This window comes from Ptiloglossa arizonensis, chromosome 4, assembly GCF_051014685.1.
Source record: "Ptiloglossa arizonensis isolate GNS036 chromosome 4, iyPtiAriz1_principal, whole genome shotgun sequence".
NCBI lineage: Eukaryota > Metazoa > Arthropoda > Insecta > Hymenoptera > Colletidae > Ptiloglossa > Ptiloglossa arizonensis.
In genome coordinates, this window is record NC_135051.1 from 14,599,042 (window position 1) to 14,616,592 (window position 17,551).

Below are 17,551 nucleotides of genomic sequence, written 5' to 3' on the forward strand. Positions count from 1 at the left end.
ATTATATCAATCGCACAAAATCTCATCTGTCAACATCTTGTCTATACTTTTCATGACCCAGTTATGTCGTATACACACGAACTAAATGGTACTTGGATCGAGTAACGACAAAGAAATCGAGAAGATACGATTTAGATGATCGATATCCACCACTTTGAACACGATGATAACCACCACAATTGAAAAAGACGCTATAACACCAATAATTATTAATATTTCCAATTAAAAAAAATACTGTATGTACTTACAAGATGGATAAACACATTGGAAAATCTCGCTAGAAAATAACCTACACACTGTTACAAAAAAAAAATACGAATAGAAACAAAACCTTCAATATATCGAGAAAATGCAATAATCCCAAAATCGAATACTCTACTTCTCACCAATTACTCGATTGCAAATACATCCTGGCATCAACTCTGTTACAGTTTATACAGTCGACTTTTTTTATCCCTATAGAAATGTTAAACCAAACTTTTGAACGTTGCTATTGTACACATTCTTCGTTTTCTATTATTTTAAGATAATAAAACAATAATGACTCTAGAATTAAAAGGAACGATTTTTTTTAATTTCATTTTTTTCAAGTGTATGAGTTTGAAAATATATGAGCAAAATCATTTGCTTCACTTCGTGTAAATTTCGATGATATACATGTTTGAGTATACATTCCTGCTACGTGTGAAATTGATAAGAGAAACATTGAATGAACTAGTTGACCGATTGACTCAATATTTGAAGAGAATCTTCAGTAGATACGTCTTTATCGCCGAAACTAGAGACTATTTTTATTACACGCTAAACACCAAATAAAATTAAATATAAATTCAGAATTTAAAGTTTCACCGTTTCTTTACTTATCGAGATTTTGACTTCTCCCTAGTTCCTGCTATAACTATATCTTTCCTAATAAAGATGCTTTCTCACCCTCTGTTTCTGATCAGCAGATCGGCCAGAATCTTGAAAGCCAATGGAACATCTTTCTCAGAAGAATAATTGAACAATAATTTTTAATATTTCCAATTAAAAAAAATACTGTATGTACTTACAAGATGGATAAACAAATCTGGAAAATCTCGTTAGAAAACTACCTACACACCGTTACAAAAAAAAACCAAACAAACACCATAAAATGAACCAAAGAAACAACAGTCTAGACAGCAATATGCCCCTCAATAGGCTACCGGTCGGTATAGTTCAAGAGCAGTGATCTTTGATTCCCTAATACACGTTATACGTGTCTCTGTATATCGCGAGTTCGGAACCGTGGGCTCTAGAATTGAGCCAAGGCACCGCCCTGCGCGGGTCCGTGTCTTCCGAGGGTTAAGAGATATATGCACACGTGCAAGTATGCATACTATACACAGAATCGCAGGGGCAGTGCCCGTGAGACCGACTGACTCATCCGGCATGAACGCCGGGCGCACACCGCGCCGAGTGGCTCTCCCTTTTGAGAGCCCGGCAAGAAAAGTGGACCGTCGACCCCGAATTTCTTCCTTTTTTCCCCCCGTGGCCGGTTGCACGCCGGCCGCCGCCACTGTCACCACCTCCCGCCGCCGGTGACATCGTAATTGTGCAATCGCGTAAACGATAAAACGGGAGCGAGAAGCGGCGCGATCGGTTCGCTTTAGTCGCGCCGATCGCCCTGGGTGGCGTGGTGCCCGTACGAGCGCCGCTCGCCTCGCAGCGTGTGCACGTAATCCTCCCGTGCGCCCGCGGCGCTTCTTTCGCGCTGATCTCTTCTCGTTGCCTTTCAGAATTTCGCGCGTACCCGTATTTTTAGATACGTGGATACCCGCTTCCACCGCGTCATTTTTCTCTCTCTATCTCTCTCTCGGGCTGCGATCGCGTTTATTGGCCGCCCGGGCAATTAGTTTCGGACGCGATTCGGGAGAACGAAACGAATAACACGGACCAGGGAAATTGTGCGTTACTCTCAGCGAACGGCGGTAATTACACGCACCACTCTTTCACAAAGCACGGGCCGCCAACGACTCTCGCAGTGTGGATTCCTTCGGTCGGCGCGCCGGACCGATGTCACCGGCCAGTATCGCTCAGATTTTCTCGAAAATTTGTAACCAGAGGCTAGAGTTTCTTTTTTAGTTGTATTTGGTTCGAACGGTGTGTTTTAAAGACAAATTTCAATTTGTTTTCCGAATCGATTGTTGAATCAAACTTGACTCAATTTTTTTGAATATTTACGAGAGTCTAAAGTTTCTTTCTTATCCATACTTGGTCCGAACGGTGTATTTTAAAGGAAAATTTCAATTTGTTTTCCAAATCGATAGTTGAATCAAACTTGACTCAATTTTCTCGAAAATTTGCAACGAGAGTCTAGAGTTTCTTTCTTACTAATACTTGGTTTTAAAAAACAGTGTCTTTTAAAAGAAGAATTTAATTTGTTCTCCGTATTATAAAATAAGTCGAACCAGGTGCAAATTATTGTACCTTAATTGCCCGTTTACATTGGAAAAATAATTAAAAAAAATTAATTTTGTTACCATTTCGAGCGTAAGATCGAAAATGACCAGTTCCAACTGCTTTCATAATGAAATTTACTTTAAATTCCATAGCATGTTTTCTGAAGACGTTACGACTTTTTCTATTCTACACATATGATCAATTTCATAAATTCCTCTTTTTTCTCATGGATTGTTTTTGTTTTTTAGATGCGTATAAAACATACCTCAATATTCGGAAATCTGTAGTGTTAAGAACGAAGAAGAAGAAACAGTGTGAACCGAATACGTGTCCCCGTGAGTTCTCGGATGGAATTAACTTCCAAAGATTCGTTTCGTTCGAGAAGCTGCGCGTTTATGGCGCAATTTCCGCGAATTCTATGTGGCACCATCGTCGAGAAAAGTTGGCCGCGATTATAATAAAAGGAACGCATTATTTTCAATTGCTTTTAGCCCCCTTTCAGGAACAGGCCGAGATAGGTATACCTGTAATAACAAGCGAACCCTGCGTCAGTTCTCGAGAACGTTTTGCTCAAGCTAGTCTCTCTGGGTGGTCACACAAGCGGTTTCCACGTCGCGAATGTACCTGTGATCGTCCGACTGGAACAGAGCTCGTGCTTTGAACATATTCCACGAATGATCGACGAGACGAAAAGTATCGTCGTGACTGACCGACAGTGCTCACCTACTTTTCTACGTCGTCTTTTTTTCTCGCGTTAGGATTCCTACGGATACATAGAAACTCGTGTGTACGACAGAATGGATACCTCGATAAATATAGAACGCTCGATCTAGATAAAATGGAAGGACAACCGATTCGGTATTCGTGTAGACACCGTTCAACGATGACATTCGTCTACACTCGAAGTTCAACGAGTTCAACTCTCTTCGAACCAACAATATTTGCTCCAGGTACCAAACATTTGGGTCGTGTAACTAAAATATGCAATCTTCTAAAAGTTTACCAACGAAAGGTAAATATTTTCTAGAATTCGTTATTCGTACGTTTTTACATTTATTTATGATTTAGAAAAAGGATTGTTCGATCGTTCTACATAAAAAGAGAATTTCGCAAGAGGAACCTCCTACGAGGGAGCATCTCGTAAAAATTTGTATTTGAAACGTTACAAGTGTGTACATCGAAACTACGAAGGAACTGGTTTCTGTCGGGCAGGAAATGAAGTTGTTAATTGTAATCTTCGGAAGAAACGTCGAAACAGAAAAGGCGTTCCCTACTTTACGGTGGTTCCAGATAATCTCGTCGTCTCCGCGGCGATTCGACGGAACTCGTTCTCTGAATGAGAAAGAAAGAAAACGCGGCCAAGACGTGCTTTTCATTCGAGCACACGTAAATCTAAAGGACGTACTTCAACGATACACAACGTGCTCGAAGATAACATCGCAGTATCGTAAAACTTCGACCTGGGTGGTCCGAGATATGGCTTTGGAAAAAGAAACTTCCGAGAAGAATTATTTCTACTGTTGCGCACACTGTGTGCCAATACTTTTCGGTAATTACTATTATTATTGGTGTAACGCGAGCAGTTGCTTTGGGACACGGCACGACGGGTGGCATGAATGGATTTCGTGGTGGGCCCACTTCGAAAAGGGAAAGTCATCGAGTGGTAACTGTTGAAAGATGGCTATCTGCGGGGAGGAGTTGCTTTTCGAGGAGATGACCGAGGGTGGTGGTCTCGAAGATTTAGGAATACACATTCCGCTTGGTCCACGAGCACGGAACACAATTGAGAGACAACCGAAGGAACACTTCTCTACAAACTGATACTTTGTACGATATAATTTTGCATTTTCTAATATTAGATATTGTACATCGATGGTACTTAAGACTTCCGAATATAAACATCACTTTCAGCTGCGTTGCAGCTGGCTTCGTCAGGGTGTTAGGGAATACACCGATACTGCTTTGTATTTCACACTTCGGTCTATTCAAGCTACCAATATTCGAACCAGGTGTTTCTTAATCACTGAGCTTAACATTGATCCATAAGACTACCTGAATTCTTTCTCAGTACAGCCTCGATGAAATCGATCGCAAATTTCGTTTCTTCGAATATTCAAAGAATATTTACAATCTACGCATTCTTTTATCCTATATTATGCAAATTCTTTGCAAATTTCGGAAGAAGGTAACGAAACTGATGTAAACTTGGTACGAAATCTCGTATATACCAGGTTGTTCAATATGTTTCATCGAACGACAAAACTAACCTATCAGATATACCGTTTTCTTAGCTCGTGTTAACCTGGTCGTTAGATTGCACCCTTAAAATTACCCACATTCTTTCCTGTAAGATATACCTCAGTATCTCTACCAAAATTAAGAAGAAAAAAAATGATTCCCCTAATTTACACACGTGCGTTCGTTGTAACCAAGTTGTTCGTGCGACCAAGTGAAACAGATTATGAAAATGGAAAACGGAACAGCGAGTTCGAAGGGAAATCTAACGACAGAAGGTGTCCGAAGGTGCACCGGGGGTGCCGGTTTCTCCGAAAAATTAAAGAAAAGGGCCTGTTGGCATCGAAGCTCGCAGGGCTCCCTTCCCGGTTCGGGCCGTTTCGAAAGGCGATAGCCTCTGGTTCACGTGCCGCGCACATTTTGCCTGGCATTCGAGATGGAAAGATCTCGAGGGACAATCTCGGTGTCGCAAGACTACTCGAGATCGTCGTCCCCGTGTTCGTCGGGGGATTTTTTTCGGAGAGCGAGAGGTTCGTGTCAGAGTAGACAAGGAGGGTGTACTCCTTGGCAGGAAGTCGATCCTTGGTCGATCTATACTTCAACCATCCTTCTGTCTTTCTTTCGTCGGTTCGCTACTCCCCCTCCCGCCCCGCCGGTCCCTCCCCTCGTCCCGTGACGCTCTCACCTTCAAAAACACGTCTCCGGACCACCCGCGTGTGTGAAAGTTTACAGCTAGCTGCAGGAGAATTTAGAGAGGCGTTCACGGAAAGGGTACTTCCAAGTGTGCACAGAAGCATCAGTTCCTTCTCTAACCGGGAGACATTGTTTTCGGTGAACTCGTACCGAGCTGCTTTCTTTCTCGATAACGCTTACGATTACGGACACTCCGATAACTCTAACGCGAAACAGGCGAACGTGTACGCGCGAGTCCTCTCGGGGTAGGTGTCTCTTGGTAAAAATATATATTTGTACGTTTTTGTTTAAGATCTCACTGCAGGAATCTTCTCGTAAATTTATTTCAAGGTCTCTGTGTGCTCCGTAATACTGGCAGGGTTTTGGATTATTTTAAACATTTTTATTCAAGATCTACCGACAGTGAACTACTATCGTATCAGTGTATTACTATTTGTATCGGACCATGTACGTATCTTCGAGATTGGATGGGGAAAGAGAAAATTAATTTACGTGTATCATTAGTTGCCTATTTTGATAATTTTCCATGAATATTGTAGGCAAAGGCATCGTTAATAATTGAGTAATTTTAAAAAGATGTTTGAAATAAGACAAATTGACCCCTTTGGTAGTTCTAGTGTTCTAGTAGGAATTTTTTCTAGGTCTCTGTGTTCTGTAATACTGGCAGGGTTCTGGATTACATTTTTTATATTTCCATACTGGATTATATTTTTATTTAACACTAGAACTACCGATAGTGAACGTATTACTACTTAAATCGGACCATGTAAGTATCTTCGAGATTGGGTGGGGAAAGGGAAAATTAATTTACGTGTACCATTAATTACCTATTTTGATAATTGTCCATGAATATTGTAGGCAAATACATTGTTAATAATTGAATAATTTAAAAAAAAAGTTTGAAATAAGTCAAATTAACCCCTTTGGTAATTCTAGTGTTAAGATCTGGTATTATTGGAGGAATTTTTTCCTGATGTTATTTCAAGGTTTTTGTGTTCTGTAATACTGGCAAAGTTTTGGATTACCTTAAACATTTTTATTTAAGATTGGCTACTACTGCAGACATTTTTTCGTAAAGTTATTTCAAGGTTTCCGTGTCCTTTAATACTGGTAGGATTCTGGATTGCCTTAAACATTTTTATTTAAGATACTGATACTACTGCAGGAACCTTTTTGTAAAGTTGTTCCAAAGTCTCTGTGCTCTTTAACATTGGCAGGGTTCTGGATTACCTTAGACATTTATAAAACGATCAGTATACATACAGATTCCGCGTGCATGATTTTAAGAAAACACTTATCGACGAGAAAATAATATTTATTTATATTTACTTCGTTAATGTTACGCCGAAGGTCAAGATCTTGGGGGACTTGAATGGAATGCTATACTTTTATCCCAGAGGAAGAAAGTGTAAAGGAAATACACATACGATAGTAACTTTCCAACAATTCAAGGTCAAATCAGACTACACACGTATTGCAGTATCAAAAATATAAGCTGCAATTACGATAAATGTAGTAAAATGTAACAACATTCCAATTAAGAAATAATGTAACCTTGAAAAAAATGTCTCCCTCGATAATGACCAGGAAGGGTAATACATTTAACAATTATTTCGTACAACGAACAATGCAGAACTGAAGTTTATACAGATAATAGGTATAGACAACTAGCTAAAAACTATTTTCTCGAAAACTATCACAGATAGTAACAAAATTCTTTTCTCATATTGGAAGACTCACTGTAATTTATTATGCGACATAGTTATAAATCCATTGGTAGATTTTTCCATTGAAATGATGTATACAAATATTTACGTTTCTGCACAGTTTCCATAAATTAGAAAAATACGACGACAAAATATTCCATATTTCTCTTATAACCCTGACATAGTTTTAGATTCAATTATGTCCGAAATGGTACGTTTCTAAATATTCCAAAATATTCATCGATCGTTTTATCGATATCGAAGAATCTAATAATATTTTCATTCGATACGTTGACTCCTCGAAAATAATTCCACGACTCCGAAAGCATATCGAACATTTATAGAAAGTAAGCAATTCGAACTCGTCGGGATGCAATTTAAGTGGAGTTTTCGATGCACAGGAACGCGCATCGTTCTCTGTCGATTGCAGACATCATAACATCCGACAGAAAGTAACAGCCGTGGTTACCGTAAACCAGCAGCATAATTTGCATCGAATTTATACTCTCGGGCTGTCCTACTGCCGACCGAAAGGAGGACTCACGATGTGGCGTGCGATCACGCTATTATCTACGTCTGGTTAGCGCAACTGACCGAAGGCTCGTGGAGACAGCGATGCCCGTATAACCAGCAGAGAACGTGTACTTCATCGATTACTTAGACGCTCCGCGATAGGAAAACCACAAGCTACTTAAACGCCAGCGTAAGAAACGTCGGCCCTATTCGCGAGACATACTACTCCTTCCTGTTTTTCTTTCTAAATGCAAATCGCGGATAAACTAGTAACACGCACGCACCCCTCGTGAAACCTACAATTCTTCTTGAATGCACCGTGACTCAAAATCATTTTCGTTTACCCGTATCCGGTCGGTGAATAAATATGTTTATTTTACTAAATATACAAAACCGGAAAAGAAAACGCTAAATAACTTTTAATCTCTTTTTGCTTCCTTCGAGGTAATTTTCAATTTCTATTTCTCTATTTTCTTATCTTCTTATTTGCTCCTTTAAGTCACAAAAATCTTTTTCGAATACGTACTCTGTATTCTTGATGCGAAGACAGGTATAATTTGTGTTATAATTGAAAAGGTAATGATTCGTTGCGAACAAGCAAGTTGAAAAGGTTTATCAAAATTTGTTTACACGAAGCTCAATATCCGGGAAAATTTAAGTTGAAAATTCACGGGCTACGTTCAATTATGCATTGATTAATTGACTACTTTGATTGGTTCTATTTGTGATTTTATTTGTAAATATTGGCAGTAGTATAACTTGTATTACATCGATCTTATTATCGTACTCATATGTTGAAACCATGTATCGTATCGTACAAGACAAATATACAAGAGAGTAGATGAGTGATATAAAAAGTAAACTAATTATTAATCGGTAGGAGTAGTGTATTCGGAAAATAATTCAAATTGTGAGACTAAAATAAACAGCCTTAACACCATTCGAGGAATTAAAGGTTAAGTAAAAATTAAAAATAATTTCAAACTCGATTTTCTCGAAAACAAAGTCTCGTATAAAAAGGGGTTATCTCGTAGAGGTAATGAATGAACAAATATCATTTCTTATATATCAATCCATCACAAAATTTCCCGCTATCATGAACTAAATTGCTACGTACTTGTAATAAACACTTTGCGTGTATTTCATTGGTGTTAGCTAATAATTAAAATTTTGCATTTGATATTCCTACGAGTTTCATATATTTTATTTTATAGCATCGCGATGAGCTTAAGAGATTAGGTTATAGAATAATTGTTCGAAACAATTTTTCACGAACGTGATAGAAACTTACCTTTTCGAGCTGATCCAACGCTATCGCAGCATCGGTCCAACTTGGCCTGATATAAAGGTCCGACTCGTGACGTTCCTTCGTGCTTTCGACGTGGGTTTTGACATGTTTTTCGTTGTGAACTTTGGATGTATTTCCATTGTGCGACGACAAACCTTGATGGCACTGAGAACCAGAAGGGCGTCCCGCTAGGATCCCTGTGGGGCCCGACGCAGAAACCATGATCCGTCATGCATTCGCCCCGACACAATTCGCAGTATGATTATTTGCAATATTACTCCCTTCCGAGACGTTTCTTTTAACTCAATCGTTTGAGTTTTTCGCTTCCCCGAGGTTAACGTTACGAATTGCGACACAACGTCATGAACGAAACACGAGACACGAACACGAAAACGATTTCACACTCACTGCTATCCCGTTTACACGTAATTCTCGCACGAACCTTTCGTTAAACACATCTCACAGCACACGTTCGATCAGTCTTTTCTGTTTACCGCGCGATTTCTCGACGTCGTATACGTGCGACGAGCACAGTAATCGAAATTCGCGCACGAGGTACACACAACTTGTTCTGCGCATGCGCAGCTGTATCGTGCCCATCGATGGTATACGCACAAAACGGACCAAGATCGGTTTTTAGGTTAGCTTCGTACCACCGTAGAAGAGTAAATACGTAACTGCTCCCTCTTCACCGATTCGTCTTTTCCTTCTCTCTTTCTCTATCCCCCTCTCACTCTTGCTTTTTCTGCGAGATCCTCGTATTCCCTCTCTCTGTCTCTTCGGTATCTCCCTCTAGCGGGATTCACGGTACCGCCAAGCACGAGGGCGCACACGCGAGTTTGCTTGTTTTGAAATATCACGCGACAACCGGGACTACGGTGTCGCCGTTCGTCTGCTGTTTTCGTAGGAAACTTGGCGCACTTTCGTATACGCGTGTTTCTTCTTGTGTTATAAAAACTAAATAAATGCGGGTGATACTGTGTTAACGAAGACAAAATGCATTGGGTCTCTATCGGCACGATACTGGCGTGGCACGCAGCCACGCGCACTTCAGTGTCACTGTCACGATCGTTGTCACTTGACACGGTTAGATTTGATTCAAAAATTCACACTACGTTCGAGGAAATTCGCCACGACTACCGAATTCGTATAAGCGCGGTTGTGACGGGCATCCGGTTTACGCAAGAAGGCGTAGGCGACGTAAGAAGACGAGAGTATTCCACGGTCCAGCAAAGGCAGCTGGAAAGTCTCGTTAAAGTCTAGGAATCTCTCTGTCACGCGTTCTAAAACGACGACGTCGTCGTCGTCGTCGTGATCGGACTCCGGCGTGCACGACCGCCACTTAGAGCAGTCTAAGTCCGTACTAAACGAAATGCGCTGCCACATTTCTTTCGTGGCCTGCCTTCTGCGCCGGCCATAGTTGACGGCCCCCCTCCAACGGCGCCACTCGCCGAGATCGGAGCTGCACAAACATTCAGGGCCGTAATTCTACGACCTTACTGAAACGGGCCTCGTTTAGGTAAGAAATTTATAGTGCCGTATTTTTTTTTTATAGAAATTTAAACAAATAGAACGATATGCACCGTGATTTGCATTGACAATTTTTTTGTACCGTATGCGTTGAACGTTGCGCAATAATTTGCGTACAAATATATTTCCTTACTACGCAAAAGCTCGAGCGCAATTATAAAAATGTCGTATTCAATTCCTTCGCGTAACTACACACATCGAGCAAATTTTTATAGAATAAAACTCTAAAGGGATCTCCCGGCTTCGTATTATTGTCGCAATACCGGACACAAATTTTTCTTACTCCTCAATGTATCAATGTCTTTAAAATGTTTGTATTTAGATCGATGTGCACGAAGTATATATGTATCTGCAGGTAAAAGAAAATTATTAGACATTACGTTCGTAATTTCTTTCGTGACAGGAATACCGTGAATCTCAATTTTCGCGGCACAACGGTACGTCCCTGTCGGTACCGATGACGTCGGAACCGAAATAAGCCGAGTTCGACCGAAGTGATCGGAACTCATTCGTGATTGGCCGAAACGGCGTGGCGTTCTACGTTGCTAGGATACGGCGATGTGCCATCACAGGGGGTGCAGGGGGCACGACGCAGGACCACACACGCGGTACCATTTCCCCTCGAGCAAAAACATTACCCACACACGGCAGTGACTACGTGACACGCACGAGGCACACTATAGCGTTTACAGATCGCCGCAGCATCTCTTTCTCTCTCTCGTTCTCCGTGCTCTCTCCTCGTCATAGCCTCCATACCGTTTTGAGAAGTTTTGTATACGCTTCTTGCGTTCTGTGTAGTAGAAAAGGTCCGAGCGAATCGTGGAGCGCAGTGAACGTGGTTGACGCGCGGTGGAGAGTTGAAGACGAGCGGAAGAGGGCCACCGATGTACCGAACGTAAACACGACTCCCTTACGGGCCTCTGGAGATCGAAATCGCTGCTGCTCTGGGCAATAATAATCGAGGCCGGAAATACGGGAGTTTACCGCAGAGCAGCCACCGTCACCGTCACCGCCACCGCATACTCAAGCAAATCTGCATAATTTATTATACGCGTCTCCTCTGCCACTGGTTATGATTTGATTGGCGGTAGCAAGTATAGGGTTCGACCGCGTTCTGTCCTGTTATTATTGTTACCTCCTACGTGTATAATCGAATAAACGATTTTTCGTTGATATTTTATTGATATTTTAAGATCCTTTCTACCGTAATACTAACCTACCGATAATTATACGGATGACAATCGTCATCTAAATTCATAGCGGAATTCTTTGCCTTTTCATTTGTCCCTTCGATTGAAATACAAATAATGTTAATTTTGATCCGAGTTCAATCTTCTTCAGTACTTCTTCAATCTATAATATCCTTTTTTAAATTTCACATCCGTCGACTTGTTGCGTCTCGTGGGTGTATTTTTTATTTCTTTTGCAATGTGCATATATTTTTTTGTACGCGCTTACTATCGAAAAAAATCAAAAAAGATCTGCATGTCTTACAAGTAGAACAATGCTTATTTTGTTACTTTTTTAACACATTTCTGAATTGTTCCATTTATCCGAAAGAAAAAAATATTATTTTAAGATTTGTCATTTTATAATTAACGTACGACAGATTCTCTTACTTTAATCATTATTTTCACTGTTTGCAGTGTATCTACCATTTCTTAGTTTCCAGGTCCTCAGAGTTCTAGATTGCTACTGTACATACGTGTGTAAGTAAACCATTCACCAAATACGAACGGAAACTTCAAGATCATCTATACGACTAATCACGTCGCTGAATACCAACGTTAACATTAAACCGAGTAGTTAATTTCTCGATCCTTCTGAAGGAGTATAAAAAATCGGCGAACGAAAACTTACTACGAAACCGAATCACGCTGCCCCGTGCACGGGAGAGAAAAGAGCAACTTTTTTGAATGCGTTCATTAAGCCACGGGGAAGAGCGTTACACCGGACGATTAACTTATTAACCTGTCTTCATAATATCTGCATAACGATGCGACTTCATTAGGCGTCGCATACCACTTCCGTGCGGCATTTCGCGTGTGCGTGCGCGCGTGTGTTCAGTTGCACGCCGGAACGCTCATTGGCCAGCCTCACACGCACTCGATATTCGTGCGCACGTGTATGACGTGTGGTGAAGAGCAGTGTGAAAAGGACAGGGAAACCGAGAACGAACGTAAGAAAGAGAGAGAGAGAGAGAGACGAACAGAGGGGACAGAGAAAATTAAATAAGAAGGAGAAGGAGAGAACGGGACAAACTGGCAGATCGAAAGAGGTAATGTGTAAATACGCGACCACCCACTGTGATACCGAACCCGTCACCCTGTTCCACCAAATACAAGACAATTTTCGATTCCGATACGGACCGACGCGTGTCTTTATTTCGCTCTCCGATTCACAAGACCTCGCGGCTGTTCTCGTTGACCGTCCGAAACGGATTAAGATAGCAACGAAAGAAGCGCGTATTTTTTGCTCGAAATCACGTGGAAAAAATTATGCAGCCATAAATATACGAACTCGTTTCACGAAACCCGAGCACCGATATTCCTCGTCCGAGGAATGGGACGACGAGTACCCATTGTTTGCGCAACACAATATCCAAGATTGCTACAATGCTACGTCCCGGTAACAATAAAACGGGGTGACGATTCAGTCTCTCCGTGTTGCGCGATTGAAGTTTGAAAATTTTTTTAAACAATATTTAAACTCATCCGTACGAACACGATTCTCGTTTCGAGCATCGACGGTTGTAAATTTAAACATAAAATATCAAAGTGCGATTAAGCGTTCCCCTTTTTTTTCAATTCTTCTTTTAAATATGTGTACGGTATTACACGTTAAGAGTTTCGGTTAATTTTCGTTGGTCCTCTCGAAATTCGCTCGGTGGATATTAACCAATCAGCGTAGAAGTAAATTTCACGAGTACAAAGTCCCAAATACGAATTAAGAATACGGGGGAACGAAAGCGGTGAGGAAATGTCATTGCATATTGTGGTGGCGGGTTCGACGAATGCACCCCACTCTAGTTGGCGATCCGGCGATAAGCCACAGCACGCGGAGGGACCGTTAATAATTTTTACGACACTCTTAACTCGCCACCCAGTATTAAGCGGTCCTCCGTAGAAGACAAGCTTTGATCTTCGCCGACGTTGCATCGGCTTAATGAGTGCGAGAGGGAGATAGCGGGAGAGCCAGCTTGAAACAGAGTGCGCAGCCGCACGAGCGTCCCCTGTGGATCTATTTTCCACAATATGCATCTCTGTAGTTCGGGTTGCATCGTTGCAGGCATCGCTGCAGTATCGGCGCGTCATCGGATCCCTGACGAGGTTACAGTCGAATCGAATTAATTTGGACGCTCAAGGTCACTCCCTCGACCTTCATTCACGTTCAACTACTACTTTTACGCCGGATTGCTCTTCTCTGGAAGGGACAAGAGGCGTGTGTCTGAATGTTAACGCAAAATAACGCGAGTTGGGTGCAGCGTGAATCATTTTTCGAATCTGATTCAAAGTTTTAAAATTCTTGAAAGTCTTGACAGTGTCGTCCATTTTGAAAATTTCGATAAGTTTCGATAAGTACAGTATTAAAGAAAGTCTGAATAGTTGGAGTTATTATAAATACATGGTTTTACGTTGTGTGTTTTTATACTTTGTAACGCTAAAAAAGATTCTCATTTGGACAAAATTTGCAAAAATAATAAGCTTATTGCTTGTAGGTACTATTTATTCATAATAAAATTATATTTAAAGTTAATACAGTATAGAATAGTAATAGATATAAAGTTCGATAAATAATAATGTTCTTATTATATTTCTTTGTTGTTGAATGAATCCTTTCACAAGGTACTAATATGTGAAGACAGGATCTTAATATTTGTGAATGTAATTTTCTGTTAAGTAATTTTCAAATTTGTTCTCCAGCGGCGTTTGAACGATGTTTCTGTAGTGGAATATACGCGGCATGCAGTTTACTTGTTGAAATATGATCGTATAAATAAAAGATAAGTTCGTCGAAAGAATAATTAGATAACACAGCTAACCCATTTCAACTTTTGGTCGACAGTCTGTATCAGCATTTCGTATTGCTTAACTTCAAATACGATTCTGTTATCGAATAACCAATATGTATAAGAAAAAACTTATTTGTCTACAAATGTAGTCCAAATCATTGAGAACTCTTTTTTATATGATTTTTTTGTACCATGTACATACTAGAAATTATAAAAACAAAAATTATAAATCATTTGGTGTCGATAACAAACAATTTTCCAGATTTTCTATACTATTTTACGTCAATAATACTGCTTCCATAAAAGTAATAAAAACATTTTTATGAGGCTAAGTTTAGGGCTTCGAATTATGTTCGAAACGATTCGAATTCCATCATTACCCTTCGGTGACTTTGAGCCCTCGATTGACTTTCTTTATAGTTACAAAGTTGAAAGTCTTTGTGGTTACAAAGAATGTCATCGAAAATATTTCTGATATTCGAATACTTAAATTCTAATCGTGTGATCCATAAATCGAAACCTTCGAATTCTTTCTTCCTTTTGGAGCTTTATATTTATTGTAGACTTACAATTGGTACAAAAAGTGTAACGTCTCTATACTGTTTGGATGCAAGTAGCCTCTTTTTGCACTCACTATCTTCTCATTAATATACCCACTTGTACTATATTACCTGTACATAACATTCTTGTTAGTATCAAAGATATTACGGTAACGAGCTATTGCATTTGTGACTAATCGTTCTATTAGAAGTTTCATTCTTTGTATCCTCACAATTTTTACATTAAATCATAAAGAAGAAACTCAACGTACAGAATTGTGTACAACGCAGTACAAAACAATTCTCCCTTGCAAAGTTCCATTCTTCGTCTCGCACTTTTCTTCTTAATCCTCTTATTCATCTTAAAAAAATAATCAAAAATTCCAATGAAAGAACAATCCACTCGAAAGAACCAACGAAAACGAAAACGCTAACAAGAAAGTACGTAACTCGTGAAACCGCAATGAAACGAGTTACGGGACGGTTGAAAACGTAACCGAAACGCACAATTTCCCTTTATTTTCCCGGACAAAGGAAACACACTCGAAGATCGATCAGGAGGAAGTGAAGAAAAAAAAAAAAAAACGAGAATCCTGGCATCGAATACAAGAGAGGGGCAGTAGTCATGCGCGATGGGAAATAAAGAAAGAGGCGAGGGACACCGGAGAACAATAAGACGGAGAAATAAGCAAAGACGAGAGAAAGAAAAAAAAAAAGAAAAAGAAGAAAAATAAAGATGATAGTTCCAGGGTGAGGTAAGGGGAGTGGTAACGAGGCGGAAAGACCGAGCAAGAGAGAGCAAGGGTGAGCGAGAGAGAGAGAGAGGAAGGAGAAAATTGTACGTTCGTGGTGGAACAAGGAGGGTCTGGAACGAGAGAGGGGGGAGGAGAATGGGCGTAGGGGAAGGAGAGAAGTCGACTACTTCCTTACGCAAGACGACTCGGTGCGCCACGTTCGTTCACTGCGTTGGTCGCGTTCAACGGTGCGTGCACATGAGAGACGCGAGAGATGCTATCGGCCACCAAGACGGCTCTGGAGTTCTTCGGACCACCCACCGGCAAAATAATAAACACGGAATGCGGCATACACGTCCGTCCGTCCATTCGTTTGTTTCTATTTCGCAGATACCATCGAAAATAAGGTCTCCCGTCGATACCGCAGCTGGCTATCACCGATACTACCTTCCCCGAGTTCCTATCGCGCTCGGCGACCAGACGAATTCAACGCGGAGCGCTATTCGCTTGAAACACGGGGGCTGCCCGATGTCCAATCTTCGTTGCGGATTGAACGAACGAACGGATATCAACCCTTTCCACTCGTGGCTTTTCTCACACTAGAAAGTGACGCCTCCGTGGAATTCTTCGAATCGTAAAATTAATCCCGAATGGAAGATTTTACGTATTATTGTTCACGTATTACGTATATTGTTTACGTATTATTATACGTATGTATTGTTGGGAGTAACTGTAAATTGTGCGTGTATGTATGTATGTAACGTCGATAAGGTAGCATGCGATCTATGTACAATGAGTAGGTATGTAAATATTGAATTGTTCGGAAAGTTGTTTCGTTTTCCAAAATGGAGAATATATAATTTAATAAAATATTTATACACTCTAAAAAAATCGTGTTCAACCAGTTTCAGATGTTTATTTATGTAAATTTTATCATATTTTTAATTCCTTGTTGCGAGTAACAATCTGTATGTCAGACCCTGAGAGAATATATTTTACGAAAATTAGAAAAAAATTAAATTATCTTCATTTCCTCGTCTCTGACATTCAATATCACATTTCAAGCCTTAATTCCTCAGATTAAGGTAAAATAGACTCGCGCCACTCATTCTCAACGCCTACGTCTATGTGTCTCCTCGTACGCAGAAGGTATTAATATTTTTCAAGCTTACAATGCTCGACTATTGCATAAGCTGAAAATGATTAAAATATTTAAGGTAATCCAAAACCCTGCCAGTATTACAGAACACAAAAATCTCGATATAACTTTACGAAAATATTCCTACAGTAGTTTTAGATCTTAACACTAGAACTACCAAAGGGATCAATTCAACTTGTTTCAAACTTCTGTTTAAAATTACTCAATTATTAAAGGTGTCTTTGCCTACAATGTTCGCGAACAATTATCGAAATAGACAACCAATGGTAGAACTCACTATCTTCTCATTAATATACCCACTTGTACTATATTATCTGTACATAACACACTTGTTAGTAAATTAATTTGCCCTTTCCCTATCTAACACCTAAGATACTTATATAATCTGATACAAATAGTAATACGTTCACCATAGTTCTAGTGTTAAAATAGAAAATCGTGATAAATACAACACTCAGAGAAGATAAATTCTTAACTTCAACATTAGTATTAGTTCCAGTGTTAATCGATTCGATCAATGCTCGACATACAAACGTCTTGACGTCAGTGTTTGCACCGAAAATTGTTTTCTCCAATTTTTGATTCGACGTGTTGGTAAATTGCCGGTTAATTTCTCCACGCCTCGTTTTCCCGTCTCGTAATTAAAATTCGCAATTATCGAATTAAAATAACCTTTCCCTGCTAGGAGCTCATTTAGAGGGTTATCTCCATATTCGCC

The 17,551-nt window shown here is 40.2% G+C and overlaps 1 protein-coding gene and 1 long non-coding RNA gene across 4 annotated transcripts in view; one reads left to right on the plus strand and one right to left on the minus strand.

Annotated features, from left to right (window-relative positions):
- Nucleotides 1–10,232, minus strand: part of Ptc (protein patched) — an 81,446-nt gene extending 71,214 nt beyond the window's left edge. For 2 of the 3 annotated variants that reach the window (XM_076309600.1, XM_076309598.1), the window contains exon 1: nt 8,863–10,232. In XM_076309600.1, the coding sequence (XP_076165715.1) occupies nt 8,863–9,081 (219 nt within the window). In that variant the 5' untranslated portion in view covers nt 9,082–10,232. The remainder of the gene's footprint in view (nt 1–8,862) is intronic. The other variant, XM_076309599.1, reaches the window with a different exon arrangement.
- Nucleotides 9,674–11,599, plus strand: LOC143145837 (uncharacterized). Its single transcript, XR_012991777.1, has 2 exons — nt 9,674–10,378; nt 10,793–11,599. It is a non-coding gene; the product is annotated as an uncharacterized LOC143145837 (long non-coding RNA).
- The last annotated feature ends 5,952 nt before the right edge of the window (nt 11,600–17,551 follow it).